The following is a 24,559-nucleotide window of genomic DNA, read 5'->3' as shown; positions in this document are numbered from 1 at the left end:
CTTCTGTCTCATACTAAAGAGATGAGGAGAAGTCTTCAAGCTCATGAAAAGATTGGAGACACCAAAGGCCAGCCTTCTGAAAATGCAGCTCCCTCTAAGGTCGCAAGGAATGTTGACATTCTCAAGTCACTCCTGAGGAACGTTGGAATGACCAATGGGCTCAGAAGAAAAAGAAGCCTCACTCCCAGTCTCCACCTTAAATAAGTAGAGATGCCTCATAAATGAAAAATATTATGCAGGAAAAGACTTTCTCCAAACCAAGAACAGGAGTCAAGGGTCTGCCCTTTGGGCCACTGGCCCAAAGTTAAGAGAATGTGTTGTGAGTAAAGAAGCATTGATCAAGCAGGAAAGAAAGTGATCCACAGGTTCAGCACTTGATGTGCTGTGCTTAGTTGCTCAGTCATGTCCAACTCTTTGTGACCCCATTGACTGTAGCCTGCCAGGCTCCTCTGTCCATGGGGATTCTCCAGGCAAGAATACTGGAGTGGGTTGCCATGCCCTCCTCCAGGGGATCTTCTCAACCCAGGGATCAAACCCAGGTCTCCCACAAGGTAGGAGGATTTTTTTTTTACCATCTGAGCCACCAGAGAAGCCCACAGCACTTGATAGTATTAATATTTACTTTCTTTATAATCTGTATGTGGCTTCCACCTTTCCTTTTCTTCTCTCCAGTGTGAGAAGATCTAAGAGCTCAAGAGTTACTGTCATAACAGTCTTTGATGAAGAAATGCCTTTAGATCCCTAGATGACGTGGAAATTAGATCTCACATAAGGATATAAGTAATGGAAGCACAAACAGAAACTCCTGCTATATTTTTAATTTTAATCTTCCCCCCAAAATTAAAAAAAAAAAAAAAAGGTAACAGCTGTTTGTTGTAAAAATTTCAGCAAAGACATATTTAAAGAAATGTCCCCTGTATCATTTATTTTATATTACAAATGACTTCAAAACAATAATTTACTCACTTTGCTCATTAATCTACAATTTGGGTAGGACTTTGTAGGGATAGCTTATCCTTGTTCCACGTAGCATCTGACAGGGCAGCTTGGCCGGAGGCTGGGGTATCCACTCACAAGTCTGACTCACCTCGATGGCAAGTTGTTTAAAAAGTCAGACAGATTTAAAGCTACAACTCTCATGAGGATATATTACCCAGATGGTTTTTAAAGAAAAATGAGAATCATAAATAAAAAGAACAAAGTAGTCTCCTCCTACTTGTTAAATATAATATTTTAAAGTTAAAAACTTGACTTTCACAGAACTATAAAGTGAATAGGTGCCAAAGATTTATTCAACTCATTAATTAATTACATTAATTATTAAATAACATGTTAAGACTGACTAAATGGATTAAAAACCAGTAATGTATATAGCGAGAAAAAGCAAGAGAGTTCCAGAAAAACATCTATTTCTGCTTTATTGACTATGCCAAAGCCTTTGACTGTGTGGATCACAATAAACTGTGGAAAATTCTGAAAGAGATGGGAATACCAGACCACCTGACCTGCCTCTTGAGAAGCCTATATGCAGGTCAGGAAGCAACAGTTAGAACTGGACATGGAACACCAGACTGGTTCCAAATAGGAAAAGGAGTACGTCAAGGCTGTATATAGTCACCCTGATTATTTACCTTATATGCAGAGTACATCATGAGAAACGCTGGACTGGAAGAAGCACAAGCTGGAATCAAGATTGCCAGGAGAAATATCAGTAACCTCAGATATGCAGATGATACCACCCTTATAGCAGAAAGTGAAGAACTAAAGCGTCTCTTGATGAAAGTGAAAGAGGAGAGTGAAGAAGTTGGCTTACAGCTCAACATTCAGAAAACTAAGATCATGGCATCTGGTCCCATCACTTCATGGGAAATAGATGGGGAAACAGTGGGAACAGTGACTGACTTTGTTTTTTGGGCTCCAAAATCACTGCAGATGGTGACTGCAGCCATGAAATTAAAAGACGTTTGCTCCTTGGAAGGAAAGTTATGACCGACCCGGACAGTATATTAAAAAACAGAGACATTACTTTGTCAACAAAGGTCCGTCTTGTCAAGGCTATGGTTTTTCCAGTAATCATGTATGGATGTGACAGTTGGACTATAAAGAAAGCTGAGCGCCGAAGAATTGATGCTTTTGAACTGTGGTGTTGGAGAAGACTTTTGCAAGTCCCTTGGACTGCAAGGAGATCCAACCAGTCCATCCTAAAGGAGATCAGTCCTGGGTGTTCATTGGAAGGACTGATGTTGAAGCTGAAACTCCAGTACTTTGGCCACCTGATGCGAAGAGTTGACTCTTTGGAAAAGACCCTGATGCTGGGAAAGATTGAAGGCAGGAGGAGAAGGGGAAAACAGAGGATGAGATGGTTGGATGGCATCATCGACTTGATCGATATGGGTTTGGGTAGACTCCAGGAGTTGGTGACGGACAGGGAGGCCTGGCATGCTGCAGTTCATGGGGTCGCAAAGAGTCGGACATGACTGAGTGACTTAACTGAATGTATACAGCATATCAGGAATGATCAAATTTATTTTCTAATAGATTCTTAATCAGTTACTATCCAATGACGCAACAAAATGCCACGTTTGGAGTTATCATTTCTACTGGAAGAAGTCAATTGAATCTCTACTGAATAATGCTCGTTTCTGGGGAAATGACTTCCATTGCTCAGTCTTGGTTGATGTACAGGACCAACTGTCCCTCCACAAACCCATTGTCCAAGACGGGCATGTGCCCCAGGCCAAGTCAAAATGAGCATTGAATTCTCTCAGTGAGAGATGCAGACACAAATGTATCCCCCAACTGGAGGCTGAAAGACATAGTCAGACTTGGCTGGGACTTTTGTAGGAGCCACTGCATTTTCAGGGGCACTTGATCTTGGAAGGTTTACGTTCTGAACCTGCTGCCAGGTGTCCTGGTATTACATAAAGCCTGAAAGGCAGAAGTACATGAGGATGGAGACAGACAAGAGAGGACAATGGCATCCTGATGACTTGAATTGCACCCTGGATACCTGCTGCCTGACTACAGCCCTAATCCCAGACTTCTCAATTATAGTCAATATACTTCCATTCTTTGGTTAGTTTAAGCCATGTAAATGGATTCCTCACAATAGACTTCTCCAGTCCTGGCTTCTTCTACACTAGCCCCCTAAACATATATTCATATTCACTTCTCTGTGCTTCAATTTCCCTTCTATCAAAAGAATAAACAGTACATACAAAGAATTGCCAAGATTAAATACATAATAAACTCAAATATAATATACTTTTACAAATGCTAAAGCAAAAGAAATATCACATAACTTTTCCTAAATTAAATTCTATCTAGTACTGTTCATTACTACAACATGAACCCTCCCAATATCAGTCATTATTGGGTGTTCTTTAACTCTTTGAGTGTTACAGTCTGTCAAAAAATTACCTAGGAAAGACTGTTTGGTCTTTGGTATACCATGGTTGCTACCGGGATGTTTGTTATCCAAGACCATGCATTCTACACACAGGCAGGTGGCTCCACAACCTCTTTGTCATCTAGGGGATTAAGCAAATTTCACGTAGCTCCTGAGACTAAAGTGCCAATCACAGAGCTGCAGCAAGTATGTCAGCTTATCCCTCAGGAGTCCTACTGGCTGCTAGGACACTTGCATACAAGACATCGATGCTTGTAGATTCCTCCTCCCACTTTTCCTCAAGCCCCTGGAGCCACTGCTAATCTTGGGCAATTCCCTCTCTTTCAACCCAGTGACTCCATCTCCAGGTCATCTCTGCCCGCTGAGGAACACCTGGCTAAATTTACCTCCCACACAAGAGCCTGGATCACATTCTGTAACAGATGCCCCGTAACTTCTGATCTGGGCAGGGAAACACACAAAGAAATTAACAACCGGTGGTAGGCAGCCTCCAAGAGGACTCCCCGTGGTCCCCACCTCCTGGTCCTCACACCCCTGGGTAATCCTCTCCCCTTAAGGGTGGGCTAGACCTAGTGACTCACTCCTAACAAACAGAATACAGCAGAAGTGATAGAATGACGCCTCCAAAATCAGCTTATAAAATAGCAAGAACGTCTGGTCTTGTTTGATCTTACTCTCCCTCACTGCTCTGAGGGAAGCCAGAGGCCAAACTATGAACTTCCCCAAAGAGGATCCCACGTGGCAAGGAACTAATATCTAGGACCACGGCCAGAGAGAACCCAAGGCTTGCCAAAAGCCACGTGAATGAACTTGGAAGCAGATGGATTCTCCCCAAGATTCGCCTTGAGATGACTATAACCCTGGCCAAAGCCTGGAGTGCAGCCTCAAGAGGGACCCTGAGCCAGCTACAGAGCTGACTCCTGACTGACAGAAACTGTGAGATCAGAAATGGTGCTCGTTTTAAGACTTACTAAGATTTCAGATAATTTGGTACACAGTATCGTATTACTAATACACCACTTTCAGGATCAGAAGTCTAGAATTGCCTAGAAAAGCAAGTGAATTTACCTTTTCCTTTCTTTGAAAGTCTATTCAGATAGGGACTAGGGCACAGCAATTAATAGCTTGGTAACTTATCCCATGACAACCACAAGCAAATTACTTGAAATGATACAAGAGGCCTAACAAGAAGCTCTACCAAGGGAAATTACCACCTTCTGGCATCGACAGTCCAAACTTCATCCCACAGTGAAGATAATCAGCACACGTCTAAGCCCCTCCAATGGAAGGAAGAAACAAGAGCCTGAGGCTCAGGGCAAGGGCAGGGAGGCAGGGGCTACAAGTCCTTTCAGCTGCTCACTGGGATCCCTCAACAAACCCAGACCTTTCCCTGTGTCTGTGAGAAAATAACAAATTTCAGTCTAGGTGCTCAAGGTTAATGGAATTTCTAGATAAAAGTCCTCAAAGGCTAGAACTCCTATCCCTAAAAGAGAACCCTGTCCTAAATGGGAAGATTCTGGAGCAGTCCTGAGAATGAAAGCCTGCCATGAAGACTGTCTCTAGGAACAGGAGCCCCTTAGACAACTCTGGACACAGAGGGAGTATCTGTAGGTCCGAGAGGTGGGATTATGGGACTCAGCCATGGTCTCCACCACCATGAATCAGAACATTCATGCACAGGGTGTGGGGCAGGCTTGCTGTGTAGGCTCCCCCACTGCCTTGGTGCTCAATGTCAGGGGTTCCTGCAGAAACCCAACCCTATACAAAACTAATCATGGAGCCTAGACTGGCAACACACTGTGAGCCCTGAATGTGGACAGAATGCATCTGAAAAGGTTTTCTGGTCAAATATGTTCTTAGCGCTCGACCATTATTCAGCCAACAGCTTTCCTGCTTGTGTGAACCCTCCTGTTTATCCATGTGGGCAACAATCAGGATAGGGAAGGGAAACCCAGTGCTGGAAGCAGAACGAGACTGAGGTATCTCTCCCGGATGCTTCTGCCTTGCCACCTGCGACAGGTCTTGTACTGTCCCCTGGAGGATGGAAATCCTGATTGCGGCGAGAAGCAAAGATTGGGATCCAGTAATGACTTCCTCAGGGCCAGCGTCTGAGGTGTTTTAAGCCACTGCCTCACCTTCGGTGAGCATCTGGTATATGAGCAAGATCACCAACGTGAGTCACATCCCCTGAGTTCTCCAGTCATGGCTTTTCTACCTAACGGATGGGTGACCGAACATCTCTGAACTTCAACTGAAAAAATCAAATTAAATGAGAACACTTCTGGTTTCTAGTCCAGAATGTAAGGAACTTGGGAGTTGTCTCTCCTGTCTACACACACACACAAAGATGAACAAACTACAGACTAGTAACCCTTATCTCCCCAAAGAACTGAGGTCACAGACCAAACATCTGCCTCCCCAAACTGAAGAGACCAACAAACAGATACAGAAAATCATAATTTTTTGGAACAGAAATCCAAGAACAGAAACCTTGGAGAGAATCAGAACCCATGTAGGGAAACCTAAATATAACAAATTTCTGGAGACTCAGTGTGAACAAGTCTGAGAGTTAGAGATCCTCACCTTTTGTAAGTTTTATGTCCAGGAGCCCCACTAACTTTTCACAGTGAAGATCAGAGAAAAATTCCCTAGTGCTTCCAGCAGGAAGGGAAAATGGCTGTTTTTATTTATGCCCAGAACATGTTGTTCTGCAAAGCACTGCCTTTAAGAGTTTTACTAGACAGTAACCTACTGGGATTTTACCAGAGCCTGGAGATGGAAAATATTCAAATCCAGTCCCCTCTAAGCCTTCCTGTCTTAGCTAACAGAGAAAAACAAAATGAAACTGAGACGCATTGGCGAAGGTCAGCACAGGCTCACTAAAGACTGAGACCTAATCATAGGAGCACAGAGCACTTCCTCCCTCCCCTCATCCACCCTACCCCGACCCCCCTCGCATCACAGGGCTCCTGTATGATAGGGGAACACGATGGAAAGAACCGTGTGTCTCAGGAAAGAGTTAAGAAGTCTCTAGGGAAACTCAGGGACAATGAAGGAGACAAAAATAAGGATGTCAGTGGACAAGGAGCCTCTCACAGCTACAGCAAACAGTAAACACAGCCTAATGCCTGGCCAGATCAACATAAATTCTAATTCAGCTCCTTTTACTCAGTACATCATGCCCAGTTTTCAACCCAAACGTGTAAAACATCCTAAAAGACAAGCTAAATGATGGATGTGCAGTATTATAGACTAGATTATCTAAAGCAGAAACGAATTTTTCTATACCTTAAGCTAGTTTGCTCTTTAAGCCTGCCCCACCTGACAGGAACTAAAGGTTGCTTTTCTAGGGGCATTTTCCAGAAGCCAGAGTAGGTGAATAGCCTAGGGGAGCCAGGATGAGCTGTACTGCCCTAACTTTTCCACTCCTCTGGAGCATAAATGGCAGTGTTAGTATACCAGATAGAGCCAGTGGCTTGTTTGTGATACATTCAGGCTATGGACCTGAAGGTTGGCCTTTGGCTTGGCCTGGAGCTTGAGACCTAAGTCCACCTGCCCACAACCTGGAATCAGCACCCCAGACTCTAGCCAGCCTGGCTCCAAGAGGCCTCAGTGGTCCTGGTGAGATAGGCCTGGGATCGGGGTTCATGAGTTGGTACTTAGGCCAGGGTGATTTGTTTTGCCCAAGGGTCAGCAGCTGGGTTCATGTTCTTCTACAGCCAAGAGCCTCTCAGCCCTCCAGGTTGGGGAAACAAATGGAAACCCACAGCAATATTGGGAGGCTGTCCATGCTGGGCCCTTCCCCTTGCCCTTCTGCTCCTTGCTGAATAATAAATAGAACTGTGCTCTTTAAAAAAGTTTTTTTAGGTGGGAGATTGACAACCTGATAAGATGAAGTAAGATGAGAAGACCCGGTCAGGAACCAAGTTTAACTGGGTAACTCTATGCAGTGTCTGAATGATTTGTGTATAGATAGGAAAGGACATGTCATCAGAGTAGGAAACAGACCACTAAAATTGAAACACAGTGGCAGACAGACGCCCCCTTTGGTGAGGGTGAATAAAAGGACACTGATGGGGTGGGTACAACATAAGAGGGTAGTGACCGGAGATGAGAATGTCAAGGTTAGAGAGGAAGCTGGATGTCCCTGGGGAACCCATCAGGAACAGTGTCTTCCACCAGTTTCCACAACACAGGAAGTTTAGCTCCCCTGGGTGTTGGGCAGCACCCCTGGCTACAGTGAGCTTGATGGAAAGTCTGCAGAAAGCTGTCTTCAACAGGGAGTTACCAAGGTGGCCAATGGAAACAGAAAGGACCACCTGCATCCAGAAGCACTGCAGGGAACAAGACGGCAGCCAAATTCACGTGCTCCCACGTCCCCATGTCATTACAGGCCTTCACACACACCCAAGGCATTCTTTCACCCCGTCCTCCCTGGGAGTCCCTCTCCTCCGTTCATCCAGGTTCTACTGGATTGTACAGAGGCCCTGGGTAGCACAAGCTGTGCTGGGAAGAAGGATACAGGAAGGAAGGGAAGAGATTAATCACCATTTCCACAGAGACAGTGAGTCCTGGTTCAGGTCAGCCACTTTCAGGCATGTTTCCAAGCTCGGAAATAAGAGCCCAGGTGACATGGGGTGAAGACCAAAACAAAGGGATCCCACAGGAGGCTAAATAGCCCTTTAGGGAAAGATTCTCCAACCCCATGAAGTGCTGACTCACCCAGCTGTCATCTACACCCCACCCTCTCTGCTTCACTTCTGACAGCCTCACTTTAACTCAGACTCAATGAGACTTGATTTCAATCCTCCCCAGACAGTCCCAGGTAGCTTCCTCTGTCCCTACAGTCACAGGTGTGATGTTCAGCCTTCCCTGGAGGCGTAGATGTGGTCCACCCCCTTATCCACTGCTTCTTCCTCCAATAGGAGCTTGTTTCTCTCCATTCACCAGAGCCTCTCTTGAGGAGGCCCTACAAGCAGCATGAGGAAGCTTCTAGACTCTCTCCTCCATCTTGATGAACAGGAGCACCTGGAGAGAAGAGTCATCAATGGAGACAATTTCCGAATTTAGGAGACTGACACAAGGTCGGGCTGAGGTCAGGCCACCCATTAAGGTCTGGGAACATCTTAGAGACACTGTTGACAACAGGACACCACAGTCATGTCATCCAGCCCTTTGGGACCAGTGAAGGTAAACGAGTATCCCACCCATAGGCTGCAAGAGCAGCAGGCAAGGAGCCAGTTCTTCCAGGGTGTCCTTGTCTGCTCAGTGAGTCTGGGTGACAGCTGTCCCGTTCTTTGGTGGTTTTTCCCCATTGGAGTCCCCTCTGTCTTACTCAGGGGGACATCTCATGGCCCCTCAGTCCTAACACAGGCTAAGGGATTCCCACTCCTTCCCTGCCCAGAGCCTGTCCAACCCCAAGGTCCCAGAATTCACTGTAGGAAGAGTAGGGAAAAGATGAGAAGAGACACACAAGAGCAGTTCTCCTGAGCCAGGCCACAGATGAACGACAGACCTGTTATAGACAAAGCTACTTTATTTTTGGGGGGGCTCCAAAATCACTGCAGATGGTGACTGCAGCCATGAAATTAAAAGACCCTTACTCCTTGGAAGAAAAGTTATGACCAACCTAGATAGCATATTCAAAAGCGGAGACATTACTTTGCCAACAAAGGTTCATCTAGTCAAGGCTGTGGTTTTTTCCTGTGGTCATGTATGGATGTGAGAGTTGGACTGTGAAGAAGGCTGAGTGCCGAAGAATTGATGCTTTTGAACTGTGGTGCTGGAGAAGACTCTTGAGAGTCCCTTGGACTGCAAGGAGATCCAACCAGTCCATTCTAAAGGAGATCAGCCCTGGGATTTCTTTGGAAGGAATGATGCTACAGCTGAAACTCCAGTACTTTGGCCACCTCATGCAAAGAGTTGACTCATTGGAAAAGACTCTGATGCTGGGAGGGATTTGGGGGCAAGAGGAGAAGGGGACGACAGAGGATGAGATGGCTGGATGGCATCACTGACTCGATGGACGTGAGTCTGGGTGAACTCCGGGAGTTGGTGATGGACAGGGAGGCCTGGCGTGCTGCGATTCATGGGGTCGCAAAGAGTAGGACACGACTGAGCGACTGATCTGATCTGAATATGGAGGGAAAAAGCTAGACAGGAGACAGAGAAAGACAGAGTATATGCCATCAAATATGTAACCTCATTAGTTACATGTTAGAAGTATTGGCAGGTTAATAGAAATGGTATAAGCAATAGGGATTTTGTTGAGAAGCTGGAAAGTAGGAGGGAAGATTTAGCAAACCCTTTATAGAGAAAGCAACCATAGTGTGAATAAAAACAAACAAAAGATATTTCTGCATACAACTGCAATTACTCCCTTAAGAGGACTGATTACGATAAAAGAAGGTCTCACGTGTCATATTAGGATAGCACAGATGCACAGGTTGATAGTGATTTGGGAGAAATGAATTGTGCTGTAAAATATGAAAGAGAGATGGGAGTGGTGGTGAGATAGAATTCACAGCACTTAGCCCAAGAGAGAATCTGCAATAAAACAATCACGGACAGAGAGTTTAAATTTGATTGTGGGGAGGGCTCACACCTCTTTGTTACTGTCTTTGTTACCCTGACAGTTTCTTTAAGAAAGAGCACTTTGCGTGGAAGTGGATTCTTTGGGGTAAACTTACAAAGAGTCCTGTGGCTAGCTTGATGTAAGGTCAAAAAAGGTCACATGGGGAAGTTGTCCTTGAGGACAGCAGAGGATATAAATGTAATTTCCTGGGAATTTTCAAAAAATCCTGGGAAAACGTCAAACTTGAAGACTGTGGAATTAGTAAAGATCACCAACTGGTAAAGCTGGACCCTGATATAATCAAGGTTATATGTGGAATAAGCAGAATACTGCACTAAAGTAAAATGAATATAATGGTGAAAAGTTGAAAGCCTTTCCACTAAAATCTGGAACAAGACAAGGATGCCCACTCTCACCTCTTCTATTCAACACAGTATTTATTGGAAGTCCCAGCCATAGCAATCAGAAAAGAAAAAAATAAATAAATAAAAGGTATCCAAATTGGAAGGGAAAAGGTAAAATTGTTCTTATACGCAGATGACATGATACTATAGATAGAAAACCTAAAGGTTCTACACAAAACTACTCGAACTGATAAACAAATTTAGCAAAATAGCAGGATACAAGATTAAAATACAGAAATCAGTTGTACTTCTTTAAACTAACAATGAAATACCAGAAAAGGAATGCAAACAGTCTCTTTTAAAACTGAACTCCAAAAAATAAAATACTTAGGAATGAACCTGACCAAGGAGGTGAAAGACACACACTGAGAACTATAAAACATTAATAAAGGAAATTGAAGATGATTCAAAGAAATGGAAATATATTCCATGCTCTTTGATTAGAAGAATTAATATTGTTAAAATTGTCAAACAACTGAAAGCAATCTACAGATTTAAGGTGATCCCTCTCAAATTCCCAGGACATTTTTCATAGAACCAGAATAAATAATCCTAAAATTCACATGAAACTAGAAAAGTCCAGAATTGCCAAAGTAATCCTGAGGAGGGAGGAAAAAACAGCAGGAGGCATAACCCTCTCAGACTTCAGACAATATTACAAAGCTACAAAAATCAAAACAGTGTGGTACTGAAACAAAACCAAAAATATGCATGAATGGAATGGAATAGACAACCCAGAAATAATCCCCTGCACTTATGGTCAATTAATCTTCTACAAAGGAGGCAAGAATATACAATGGGAAAAAGTCTCTACCACAAGTGGTGTTGGGAAAGCTGGACAGCCACATGTAAATCAATGAAGTTAGAACACAGCCTCACACCATACATAAAAATAAACTCAAAATGGCTTAAAGACTTAAACATAAGACATGACATCATAAAACTCCTAGAAGAGACCATAGGCAATACATTCTTTGTAATAAATTGTACCAATGTTTTCTCAGATTAGTCTCTCAAGGTAATAGAAATAAAAACAAAAATAAACCAAAGGGATTTAATCAAACTTACAAGCTTGTGCACAGAAAAGGATACCACAAAGAAAATGAAAAGACAGAATGTGAAAAAATATTTGTAAATGATGTGATAGACAAGGACTTAATTTCCAAAGTATACAAGCAGCTCATACAATTCAAGAACAGCAAAAACACAAACAACCCAATCCAAAAATGGGCTGCTGCTGCTGCTAAGTCACTTCAGTTGTGTCCGACTCCTAGCGACCCCATGGACTGCAGCCCACCAGGCCCCTCTGTCCATGGGATTTTCCAGGCAAGAGTAATGGAGTGGGGTGCCATTGCCTTCTCCACAAAAATGGGCAGAAGACCTAAATAGACATGTCTCCAAAGAAGACCAATAGGCTTATGAAAAGATGCTCAATATTGCTAATTATTAGAGGAATGCAAATCAAAACTCAATGAGGTATCATCTCATACCAGTCAGAATGCTCATCATTTAAAAAGTCTACAAATAACAAATGCTGGAGAGGGTGTGGAGAAAAGAGAATCCTCCTACACTGTTGGTAGAAATGTAAGTTGGTAGAATCACTATGGAAAACAGTATGTAGGTTGCTCGGAAAACTAAAAATAAAATTACCATTTGATCTGCCAATCCCACTCCTGGTCATATATCCAGACAAAACTATAATTCACAAAGATACAAGCACCCCACTATGTTCATAGCAGCACTATTCACAATAGCCCAGACATGGGAGCAACCTAAATGTCCATTGACAGATGAATGAATAAAGATGTGGAACATTGGCTCCCTGGCAGTCCAGGTCAACCTCTAACTATAGCAGAGGAGAGATGGACAACTGGTTCAGCTCCAGCATCTGCAGAGAGCAAGAAGATTTAGAGGAGGGGGTTGCCTTTTGAATTTCTTGCTGGGAAGAACTACCATCCACATTCTATAAGATAAGGAAACTAAAGTATATGTGCAAAAATACCACATATCAAATTAGACAATTATTAAGACATAATGTTTCCTTTTCTCTTATGTATTCCTTTAAGGAACCCCTAAGATCACAGAAACAACTAGCAGGTGGTACTGTCTGCAATTGAACCCAGATCTGCCTGCTTCAAAACCTGGCTCCAGACTCTCATTTTCTCAAAATGTGGCCTGGAACATGAGCATCACCTAAGGGCAGGGCCAGCTCTATAATACGTACGGCTCAGTACAAAATCAAAATGTGAGCCCTTTGTTCAAAAAGCAGGAAAAACATACCATGACAGGTACTGAAGATACAGTTTTTTCTTTCCTCCACAGCCCCTCAAATTGTTGCAGTGTTTTATATTTGCTATTTAATGTCATTCTAAGTACAGACACTTTGAGATTTTACATTTCTAGCATGGATTTCCCATTTATCCTTTTATCATGTAATGCCGGTTTTAAATGGAGAAGTAAAGATAATTCATATGTGGAATCATACAATTTGTATTTTGTAATTGTACACACAGATGAATTTTGTTCTTCACAGAACAGTGGAAACACTGAATATATCAACTGTTATTCTATCTCTTAATAAGCACATATTCTATGAACAATCTGTACCTTCTCTTTCCTGATGAATAAGGAAGGAGTGAAAGGAAATGAAACTTTCCCTTTCTTTCTGCAGCATCATTTTTAGCCTAAGTGGCCAGCTTAATAAAGAGAAGCAACATAAAAGGGTACGAAATGGTTCCTTGGTTATTCATGTATCTTAGCACATCATTCCTTCTAATTGGTTCACAGCATACTCTGGTTCCACGCCTGTCAGTGCTCCTAACCTTCCTAAGTCTTGACATAACACATTCCCCTCTACTTGCTTTGAGACCTGCGGAACTCCCACCAGAATTCATACTCATGGGTCATTTCCCATTGCAGTACCCAATGATGGTGTCATAGCAAGAGACGGGACAAGCATACTCATACTGCACTGCACGCATCTGCTCCATTCTCACACAGGCCACACTGGACCATCCAGCTTTACCTTCAAAACACAAGTTCAAATTGAAGATTATTAACAATTTCAAGAGGGTGACAGTAGACCATGAAACCAAGTTCAGCTCCCTTCTGAGCACAGGGCCTTGTGAAACTACACAGGTTTCAGCCCTTGATGCTGGCTTTGGCTGGGAGCTTGCTAGAAATGCAGGTTCTCAGGCTTCCCCCAAACTTACTGACTCCATCTGCACTTCAGTAAGGTCCTCAGGTGGTCTGCGGGTGTGTGCAAATCTAGTCTAGAAGACTCTGTCTCTCTGGCTGCATGCTGACCTCATGGCCTGGCTAGGTAAGTGGAAATGTTTTCTCTGGTCTGCCCCATCCCTCTGTCTTCTCCCCTTTGGGCCAACCTGCAGCTCCCCCAGGATGTTATCAACCTGATGGTCTGCTAGATCTTCTGAAAACTTATGTATGAGGCTCTGCTGAAATCCCAGGTTTCATCTGCCTTCATCTAAGACCTGTGTACATTCATGAATCCCTGAGGCAAGAAAGAAACCACAGAATCATACTTCAGAGGCTGAGCCAGAAGTGGCACTCTCCCAAAAGATGACAGTCTTATTAATTTATATCTCGGTGTGTAATTGAGATGTCTTTATTATTGAGAATTCAAAAGTGAAAATCCTGTTTTCTCCCATGTTTGCTATTTCATTCCATTTATTTCCCTACTTTTGCTATTTTTAAATTTTCCTAGAGTGTATGAGGATTTACTATACTTCTCTTTTTACTTTTGCTTGAGATTTCCTCATGATCAAAAGTCAGAGAAATAGTAATAACCTTCCAGAAAATCTTTAAAAGAAGAAGAAAGGGAGAGAAGAGAGTGGAAAATGTAATTCTCTTTAACACTGAACGTGTTTCTAAAAATAATAATTTTTAAAAAAGAACTTAAATCAGAATTAGGAAGCTTTATCTTCTTGTTTCACTTTCAACCTCAGAAGTAAAATAGAATCACTCTTCAGCTAAAATAGAATCACCCCTCGGCTTAGGAGCAGAGCTTCACTGCACTTCTGCATTGTAAACCAATATGGGATTTTCTTACACAACAGTGGTTCCTCTCCATCTGTGTGGGAGAGCAGTTGTTTTTTTTTTTGTTTTTTTTGTTTTTTTTTTTAAAGGAAACACAAAAGGAGAAAGAGAAAAGAGAAGAGGGAAAAAGAGAAGTTTTGAAGACACCCGTTATTCCTTTGATAGGAATGGCCTCTGATCCCCCCAGAACTTCACAGTTAAGCCCACCAGAAAATATCCTCCAATGGCCAAGCTTGTCAGAAGTCAATACTGGCTCAGTAGCTGCTCATAATCTTTCAGTACCTTTCTGACATCTAGACACCTGAAATCAAAAACCAAGCTTGGGTGTTCCCTGACCAGAACTGGAAAAGGCATACAGAAAGGTCGCACCCCCACCCTAGGGTTAAGAGTGAGGAAGCAGCACAGAGGCAGTGAGGGGGCAGGATCTGGATCCACAGAGAGTGGGGCACATTCCTTGGACTCCTGAAGGCCTTGGGCTTTTCAACAGTGCCACTCCTCCCCTCCCCCCACCCCCAACCAAGGCTGGAGCAACAAAGAAACAACTCCTTGGAGTTGGATTTTTGCTGTATATGTATGCTATGAAGTATTTCCTTATACACTTTCCTGCTTGCACAATGGTTGCATTCTCTTTTGAATCACTACCTCAGGACATTTAGTAGCATGAGTGACAGGGACATTTTAAATTCATGGGAAATACAAAACCCCCTTTGTGGGCATTGGTTTCAGCTGCCGCCTCAGGTAACAAAGGTTGAGCTAAGTTTTCCTTCGTTTTCTTTCCTTATACACTGATTCCCTGGCCAAGATGCTATCAAGTAGCCTGCTGACCCATAGACCAGGGGAGAGGAGGAGATGGAAAGCAAGTTAATTCACCAGATGGAGAGCTGGATATCTGGATCAGGAGACAACTATGCTTCCAAAGCCAGATCAAAGTCAAGTTTAAATAGTTAAGTCCTGCTTCAAAAGCTGTAGGCAGAGAAATATGAGTGGATCTGAGCTGGACTCAGAAGTAGGGAACTCCCATTTTCCGTCCTCCATTTTTCCAGGATCTGGAGCTAGCAGGTTCTAGGATGAAAGTCCCCACCATCTGCAGTGCAGGCCCTCCAGTGAGTCAGACCTTGGTTCAAATCTTGTGATTGCTCTTGGGCAAGTTAACGTCTCTGAACCTCGATATCTTCATCCATAAGATGGGGACAATACTATCATATATCTCCTTGACTTTCTGGGAGGAACCAATGAAAAAATAGATGCAGCTGCTGAACAGACTACACAGAGCTTAGTAACAAACAAACAACTGTGGTAGTTGTTGTTTTTAAAGGGAAGCTACTGCCTAGAATCACAGCCTCACGTGTTTACAAAGAACACAGTGCAAGGGTCATCAGGAGCTGGTGAGGCCCTGAGTTACTCACTCTCCATGTAACTAACCCAAGGTCTGGGGGCAAGCTACAGGCCCGGGTCATAAGCAGGTAGATCCACACCACTGCCTTCATGAGCAACAGCTTCTCTTCCTTTTTGCATGATTTCCTGCTCCCTCTTCTACCCATGTCTATCTCTTTTTTCTTCCCCAAAGGCTCCATCAGTCCCCTCTTTCCTGACAGAGTAGTTCATGGTGCTGAGCCCATCTGCTTTCTCAGAAACAATGGAGACAATGGACCAGATGCTCTTAATCTCTTTGGAAACCCACATTCCACAATTATCCATTCCTCTTCCCTCTTCCCTCTTCACTGCCCTTCAGCCTTCAAACTCCTGTGAGAAAAATTCTAACTGGTTGAGGTTGAGTTAGAAGTTGCTAGGACGTATACCAATGTGAGAGAAAGAATTCCCCATGGATCTCGGGCTTCCTTACTAGGAAAGCAGGACTGGGTTTCCAAGTCCCACCACCACTGCATGATTTGTGGAAGAGGAAGAGGTAATGCCTCGAAAGAAATCAGAAAGGAAAAATAGACATTGGAGCTGGGATGACACAAGAAGAAAGAACTACTATAGACACTGTGGAGAAAGAATAAAATGTGATGCATGTTTCTTTTCCATTCAAAAGTTTATTTATTAACTTATTCATGTATTCACTTTTGAGAGTCTAGACCACTGGCGAGGCAAGCTTAATCTGAATCTCAGGCTGTTTAGAAAGGGTCATATTGAAAAGTTCATGAAAATATTTTGTGGTAAATGAATCATATAGGATCCCCTCAAAAAGTAGAGTGGATCCCAAGTACTAACTGAATTTATCCTCAAGGTTGACCACATCTTTGAGGGATGGCTATATAAGACCTAAGAAGGCATAACATTCAGAAGGCCCCTGGGATATGATCCAGTCCTCTAGTTCTCAACCTGGGGTGATTTTTGCCCCACCCCCGACCCCAGAGATATGGAAGGGGAGGAAGTGCTGCTACTGGCATCTGCTCAGTAGAGACCAGAACACTGCTCCACATTCTGCAAGACAGCTCTCCACAACCAAGAATGATTCTGCTCCAGACGGCAATAGTGCCAAAGTTGAAAAATCCACAGCAGATAAAAAAGGGGTGGGCCTTTCAGCCCAACAATCTTGATGCCTTGAGTCTGAGAACCTTCTCTTCATAAGAGCTTTTTGTAGTCATAATCTAGTTTACTCAACCGAGTGGTGACTCTTCAATTGAGGAAGTCAATGGTCCCCTAAAGGATCTTGGCCCCATATGCTTCCTCTTTCCTCTCTTGTATCATGAACGAGCAGACAGAACCAAGCTTATCCAATTCAAACTTTCTACAGAACTTTGAATGTTAAGCTAAATATTTCAATATAAAAGAAACAAATTTTTCTAGCAATTAGGCACGTCTGATGTGAAATTCCTGCTGATGTGAAATTCCTGCTTCTAAGTCTCCCTCTAGGGGCTTCCCTGGTGGCTCAGATGGTAAAGAATCATCCAGCAATGCAGGAAACCCGGGCTTGATCCCTGGGTCTAGAAGATCCCCTGGAGGAGGAAATGGCAACCTACTCCAGTATTCTTGCCTGGAGAATTTCATGGACAGAGGAGCCTGGTGGGCTAAAGTCCATGGGGTTACAAAGAGTCAGACATGACTGAGTGACTAACACTTTTACTTTTTCACACTTCAAGGCTCCTTTTAGCTGACTCATCAGCTTTAAATCTACTTTCCCAGTTTCTCTTGGATTTTCTGAGCTACACCATATTGTTTCAGTAAATTACCTTTTTGTTTCAATTAGCTAGTCAGTTTATTTTGCCTGCAACTAACTGAGAAAAGAAATTTTCAAATCCCTTTAATGACTTCCAAACTTTACACAAACATCCCAAGGATATCTCATCCAAGAAATACAGGACCCCAAAATATCCTGACACACAACCTGCCTCTCTGGGATCTGCCATTTGATCACTGAACCAACCAAGGATCAATGGGTATTGAATGACACCCATATGTTTTAAACAATGCCAGCCTAAGGAAAAGTCAAATAGAGAAGAGGGACTAATAGTTGTTGGGTGCCTATGTAGCCAGGTATAGTGCTAAGGTCTTTATATCTAGAATCAGCCTTGTCACTATACTAGCTGTGGGTTTTACTATCCCATTTTACATTCAAGAGAAATGAGAACTGGAGAGGTTAACTAACCTCCAGAAGACCACATATCTAGAGTTTCCCTGGTGGCTCAGTAGTAAGAAATCTGCCTGCCAATACAGGAGACATGGGTTTGATCCCTGATCTGGGATCTGCTCCACATGCTATGGAGCAAATAAGCCGGTGCACCATAACCATTGAGCCTGTGCTCTACAGCTGGGGAATGACAACTACTGAGCCCATATGCCACAACTACTGAAGCCCACATGCCCTAGAGCCCATCCATGGTCCACAACAAGAGAAGATATCTCAATGAGAAGCCCTCACATCATAACTACATAGTAGTCCCCGCTCAGCACAACTAAAGAAAAGTCCTTGCAGCAACGAAGACCCAGAGCAGCCAAAAATAAAAATAATAGATAAATACTTTTTTTTAAGACCATATATCTAGTAGCCATTAGAGCTAGGACTAGAGTTCATGTGTCTCCCCATAGACTTGATTTTTTTTAACCTCTCTACCAGAGTTGACAAACGGTGGCCATAGGCCATATTTTGCCCACCATCACCTATTTTTGTAGGTTAAGTTTTATTCTAACAGCCACAACCATTATTTGGCTCTATAATGGCAAAAAGCCCTACTGTGTTGCCTGCAGCTGGTCTTCATGGCTGCTTGGCAGCTCCCTTCCTTCTGTTTATGTCTCTCCAGATCCCCCGTGTCTAGGTGAAGATCTAGGGGTGCTATGAGGACTTCTACCAGCACATCTCTCCCCTGTCACCCTGTGAGGAGTCAGATGTTCTTCCCTTTGATTCATTCTTAGTGTTTTCTAGAAACACTTCTTGTATAACTGGTTTAAGATGTTGTATAACTTGGGAATAATTCTATGTTAGCCAGGACCAGAGCTTTCGATCCACTGACTCATCACTGGAAGGGGAACCCAGACAGAATGGTCTCAGGAGGAGGAAGGCCTGTCATTCAGCTCCTTGGTGAGAGGCTCTGGGCCAAATGGAGATGCTGAGTGAGAGGAACAAAAACATAGCTATCACTCATGGGTTGAGGGGTGCTTATGCACCAAGAGCAGACTCCACACAACTGCCAAGCACCCACCCCATCTTCCTCCTGCACCTGGCGCCACAGGCCCACGCCCTTTCACTTTCAAAACATACAGATCTCCAAAGACATACAGATGGCCAGCAGGCACATGAAAAGATGCTCGGCACCGCTAATTATTAGAGAAGTGAAAATCAAAACTAAATTGAGGTTATCACCTCATACCAGTCAGAATGCCACCACTTAATAAGTCTACAAATACCAAATGCTGGAGAGGTGTGGAAAGAAGGGAAACCTCTCACACCATTCAGTTCAGTTCAGTCGCTCAGTCGTGTCCGACTCTTTGCGACCCCATGAATCGCAGCACGCCAGGCCTCCCTGTCCATCACCAACTCCCAGAGTTCAGACTCACGTCCATAGAGTCAGTGATGCCATCCAGCCATCTCATCCTCTATCGTCCCCTTCTCCTCCTGCCCCCAAATCCCTCCCAGCATCAGAGTCTTTTCCAATGAGTCAACTCTTTGCATGAGGTGGCCAAAGTACTGGAGTTCCAGCTTTATTAGTGGGAATATAAATTTGTGTAGCCACTATGGAGAACAGTATGGGGGCCTTGCTTAAAAAAAAAAAAAAAACCTAAAAAAAAAAAAAACTACAAATAGAACTACCATCTGATTCAGCAATCTCACTCCTGGGCATATACCAGAGAAAACCATAATTCAAAATGACACATGCACCCCAAAGTTCATAGCAGCACTGTTCGCAATAGTCAAGACATGGGAACAACCTAAATGTCCATCAGCAGATCAATGGATAAAGAATATGTGAGACATATATATATATATAAAATGGAATATTTCTCAGCCATAAAAAGAATGAAATAATGCCATTTGCAGCAACATGGATGGACCCAGATATCTTAAGAGAATGAAGTCAGACAGAGAAAGATAAATATCATATCACTTATACATAGAATCTAAAAAAAAAATGATACAAATGAACTTATTTACAAAACAGAAATAGACTCACACACATAGAACAATATTATGATTACCAAAGGGGATAGTGGGGGGCAAGAGGTGGTGATAAATGAAGAATGTGGGATTAACATATACACACTACTATATATGAGCTTCCCAGATGGCACTAGGGGTAAAGAACCTGTCTGCCAATGCAGGAGACATAAAAGATATGGGTTCAATCCCTGGGTCAGGAAGATCCCTTACAGGAGGGCATGGCAACTCACTCCAGTATTCTTGCCTGGAGAATCTCATGGAGAGAGGCACCTGGAAGGCCTGGAGGGCTACAGTCTACAGGATCGAAAGAGTCAGACATGACCAAAGTGACTTAGCACATACAAGAATTCTGAAGGCCTTGAGCACTTAAGTTGCTATTTTTCAAACAGATGGAAAAACAACCACACTTCATATCAGAATGAGATTAACATATACACACACTACTGTATGTAAAATATGTAAACAGCAAAGACCTACTATAAAGCACAGGGAACTATACTCAATATTGTGTAATAACCTACAATGGAAAGGAATCTGGAAAAGTGTGTGTGTGTGTATACATACAATCACTTTGCTGTTTACTTGAAGCTAACAACACTATAAATTAACTATACTTCAGTTTTTTTAAAAAAGACACAGAGGTAGGCAGTGGTTGTTTGCCTTTTCTCTACATGGACTATGGAGACCTCTGAAGATATCCTTCTTTAGGTGAAACTGCCCTGAGTCTTTCAATGATGCCTGGGCTCCTGTAGAAAATCATCCGACCTCACTGGCAAGATAAGCCTGGCCTGGGCACCCTTCCAGCCCCATTCCTGGACCTTTTCCTGCTCACACCCTTTAGTGCAGCCATCTCAGGATATTCTGGTTTCCCCCTTGTGGTCCCGTCCGTTGTTCTTGCTGGAAATGTCCTTCCTTCTGCAGAATCCAGCTGGCCCTCTGCACATGTTTCCTCATGCCCTCTCCCAGCCTGTTTGTTTTAGGGCCACTTGGACGCCCTTACCCTACTGGGCAGAGTCTATCCTGCTCTTTCCCACTGCACAATAAGCATTTCCCTTCCTGGCTGACTTTTCCCTTGGACTGTATCTCCTTACAACATCAGGGACTGGCACTAATCCTGTATCCAGTACCCACTGAGTGGCATCTAGTGTAGGTAGGAACCAGACAGCCCAGTATTTCAGCTTTCTGTTTAGTGAAACAGGCACACACACACACACACACACACACACACACACACCCATTTTGTGCATTCGGTCTTATTCTTATGGCACAATATTACTTCCATGCATATGCAGGGCAGAAAAATTAGCCATAATATAGACTGTAATTAAAAAAAAAATGTTGTTTTGCTCTCTGAATCATTAGAGGATTCCCTCTGATGTCTGGTGGCTCAGGCTTCCTGCTCATTTAAAAGTAGGCTCTGGAAAGAGCTGAGAGCGTGACTGAGGCCCATCCACAGCAGCTCCCCTGCAGTGAGACACAGCTGGGCTATTTTTCTAAAGAACGTCCACTCTCAGAATAGGTCTTAGTTTCAGTTCAGTTCAGTTCAGTCGCTCAGTCGTGTCCGACTCTTTGCGACCCCATGAATCACAGCATGCCAGGCCTCCCTGTCCATCACCAACTCCCGGAGTTCACTCAAACTCATGTCCATCGAGTCAGTGATGCCATCCAGCCATCTCATCCTCTGTCGTCCCCTTCTCCTCCTGCCCCCAATCCCTCCCAGCATGAGTCTTTTCCAATGAGTCAACTCTTCGCATGAGGTGGCCAAAGTACAGGAGTTTCAGCTTTAGCATCAGTCCTTCCAATGAACACCCAGGACTGATCTCCTGTAGAATGGACTGGTTGGATCTCCTTGCAGTCCAAGGGACTCGCACGAGTCTTCTCCAACACCACAGTTCAAAAGCATCAATTCTTTGGTGCTCAGCTTTCTTCACAGTCCAACTCTCATATCCATACATGGCTACTGGAAAAACCATAGCCTTGACTAGATGGACCTTTGTTGGCAAAGTAATGTCTCTGCTTTTGAATATGCTATCTAGGTTGGTCATAACTTTCTTTCCAAGGAGCAAGCATCTTTTAATTCCATGGCTGCAATCACCATCTGCAGTGATTTTGGAGCCCAGAAAAATAAAGTCTGACACTGTTTCCACTGTTTCCCCACCTATTTCCCATGAAGTGATGAGACCAGATCCCATGATCTTCGTTTTCTGAATGTTGAGCTTTAAGCCAACTTTTTCACTCTCCTCTTTCACTTTCATCAAGAGGCTCTTTAGTTCCTCTTCACTTTCTGCCATAAGGGTGGTGTCATCTGCATATCTGAGGTTATTGATATTTCTCCTGGCAATCTTGATTCCAACTTGTGCTTCTTCCAGCCCAGCGTTTCTCATGATGTACTCTGCATATAAGTTAAATAAAGAGGGTGACAATATACAGCCTTGACGTACTCCTTTTCCTATTTGGAACCAGTCTGTTGTTCCATGTCCAGTTCTAACTGTTGCTTCCTGGGTCTTAGTTTAGGTTCCCCCAAAGGAGACCCAGGGACAAGGAGCTGAGTACAGTAAATTAATTTCAAGGTAATCAGAGGAACATTCAAAAAATTAAGATCATGGCATCCAGTTTCATCACTCCATGGCAAATAGATGGGGGGAAAGTAGAAGCAGTGACAGATCTTATTTTATTGGGCTCCAAAAGCACTGCAGATGGTGACTATAGTCACAAAATTAAAAGACACTTGCTTCTTGGAAGAAACACTATAACAAATTTAGACAATGTATTAAAAAGCAGAGACATCACTTAGCCAACAAAGGTCCATTTAGTCAAAGCTATGGTTTTTCCAGTAGTCATGTATGGATGTGAAAGTTGGACCATAAAGAAGGCTGAGCACTGAAGAATTGATGCTTTGAACTGTGGAGCTGGAGAAGACTCTTGAGAGTCCTTTGGACAGCAAGGAGATCAAACCAGTTAACTGAAAGGAAATCAACCCTGAATATTCATTGGAAGGACTGATGCTGAAGCTGAAGCTCTAATACTTTGGCCACCTGATGCAAAGAGCTGACTCACTGGAAAAGACCCTGATGCTGGGAAAGACTGAGGGCAGGAGGAGAAGGGGGGTGACAGAGGATGAGATGGTTGGATTGCATCACTGACTCAATGGACATGAGTTTGAGCAAACTCCAGGAGACAGTGACGGGCAAGGAAGCCTGGTGTGCTGCAGTTCATGGGGTCACAGTTGGACAAGACTGAGCGACTGAGCAACAAAGCAGAGAAGTGAGACAGGAGAAGAAGCTCATCCAGGGTGAGCAAACTCAGTGCTCTGAGAAACTTGAGTTCCCATGGGTCCTGCAGCTCAGGGTTGTCTACCCAGTGAAAGAGCCAGGCAACTGGGCTGTTTATCCACCAACTGCAAGGACATCAGTTCTGGCATTTCTGGCTGGGATGTGCAGGCTGAGAAGCACATTCTCCCCGTGAGAGTTGCAGGCATTTGCAGGAACCCATCTTCATGCGCAAAAGTGAACGTTGGGAGATAGCAGGGTCTGCCAGGGTTTGCCTGGGGCTCTGTAGGGCTTCTCCTAGGCTGTCCTGGGCTGAGTGTTCCCCTCTCCAACCTGAGGTTAGCAGACCAGCTGCCATTCTGGGATCTGAGTGAGGGAAGGGATGGGGGTCTGACTATTTCGTGTTAGCTTTCACTTGGCCATCCTGTTTTCAATATGGGAACTCCTTGACTGTGCCCTTGCTCCAGAGTCCCCCTTGGTTCACACTCTCTAGAGCAATGCTGTGCAACAGAAACATACTGGGAACCATGGAAATCACCTTTAATTTTCTCTCAGCATATTAAGAAAAAATGTTTTAAAAAGAGGAAAATGAATTTAATCATATGTTTTCTTATGTAACCCAACATATCAAAAGCACTATTGTTTCAATGTGGAATCAATATATTTTTTTAAATATCAAGAGGTTATTTCACATTCTTTTTTATTGTGCTAAGTCTTCAAATCCGGTGTATATTTCACACGTACAGCACATCTTGATTCAGAAGAGCCACATTTCAAGCGCTCAGAAAACCACAATGTGCTGAGTGGCCACTGTGTCTGGCCGCACAGCTCTTTAGACGAACCTTCAATCCTGTGCAAAGGTGGGGAAGCAACCCTTGCCTGTAGGACATTGAGAAGGGAGCTGGGGGTCTAATAGCTTCTCAAATACATTTTCAATCTGTTTTCTTCCCCATTTTAGAGAGACCTGGTGTCACGGATTTCTGAGCATTTCTGGGACCTGTGGTGCAAAATGAATGGAGGACTCCCTTCCCACCACAGTCCCCTTAGGATTTCACTTCTTTGAGTTGGCTACATCAGTTCCCACTCATCTACTGGCTTTCCATCTTGCCTTCTTTCCTGTGGTTTCTTCTACTCTCTGTTCTGATGCACCTGTGCTTTGAAGTAAAGGTCACTGTTATTTGTAACGGAGTCTTTCAAGAAAACCAAGATAAATATATGTGTCCAGGCCACCACTTCTAACTAATATGT

The 24,559-nt window shown here is 43.5% G+C and overlaps 1 protein-coding gene across 4 annotated transcripts in view; it reads right to left on the bottom strand.

The window, feature by feature from the left end:
• Positions 1-24,559, bottom strand: part of GCNT1 (glucosaminyl (N-acetyl) transferase 1) — a 168,595-nt gene that overhangs the window by 18,934 nt on the left and 125,102 nt on the right. Inside the window, exon 3 of one of the 4 annotated variants that reach the window (XM_044939977.2) lies at positions 2,389-8,437. The exons of the other annotated variants lie outside the window; for them this stretch is intronic. Within the exon in view, the coding sequence (XP_044795912.1) occupies positions 8,402-8,437 (36 nt within the window). The 3' untranslated portion in view covers positions 2,389-8,401. Of the gene's footprint in view, positions 1-2,388; positions 8,438-24,559 lie in introns of those variants that run through there. 4 annotated transcript variants of the gene reach the window in all.

Source organism: Bubalus bubalis, chromosome 3 (genome assembly GCF_019923935.1).
Source record: "Bubalus bubalis isolate 160015118507 breed Murrah chromosome 3, NDDB_SH_1, whole genome shotgun sequence".
NCBI classification, from domain to species: Eukaryota; Metazoa; Chordata; class Mammalia; order Artiodactyla; family Bovidae; genus Bubalus; species Bubalus bubalis.
Note: the sequence above shows the minus strand (reverse complement) of the source record. Positions and strands in the feature narration are given on the sequence as shown.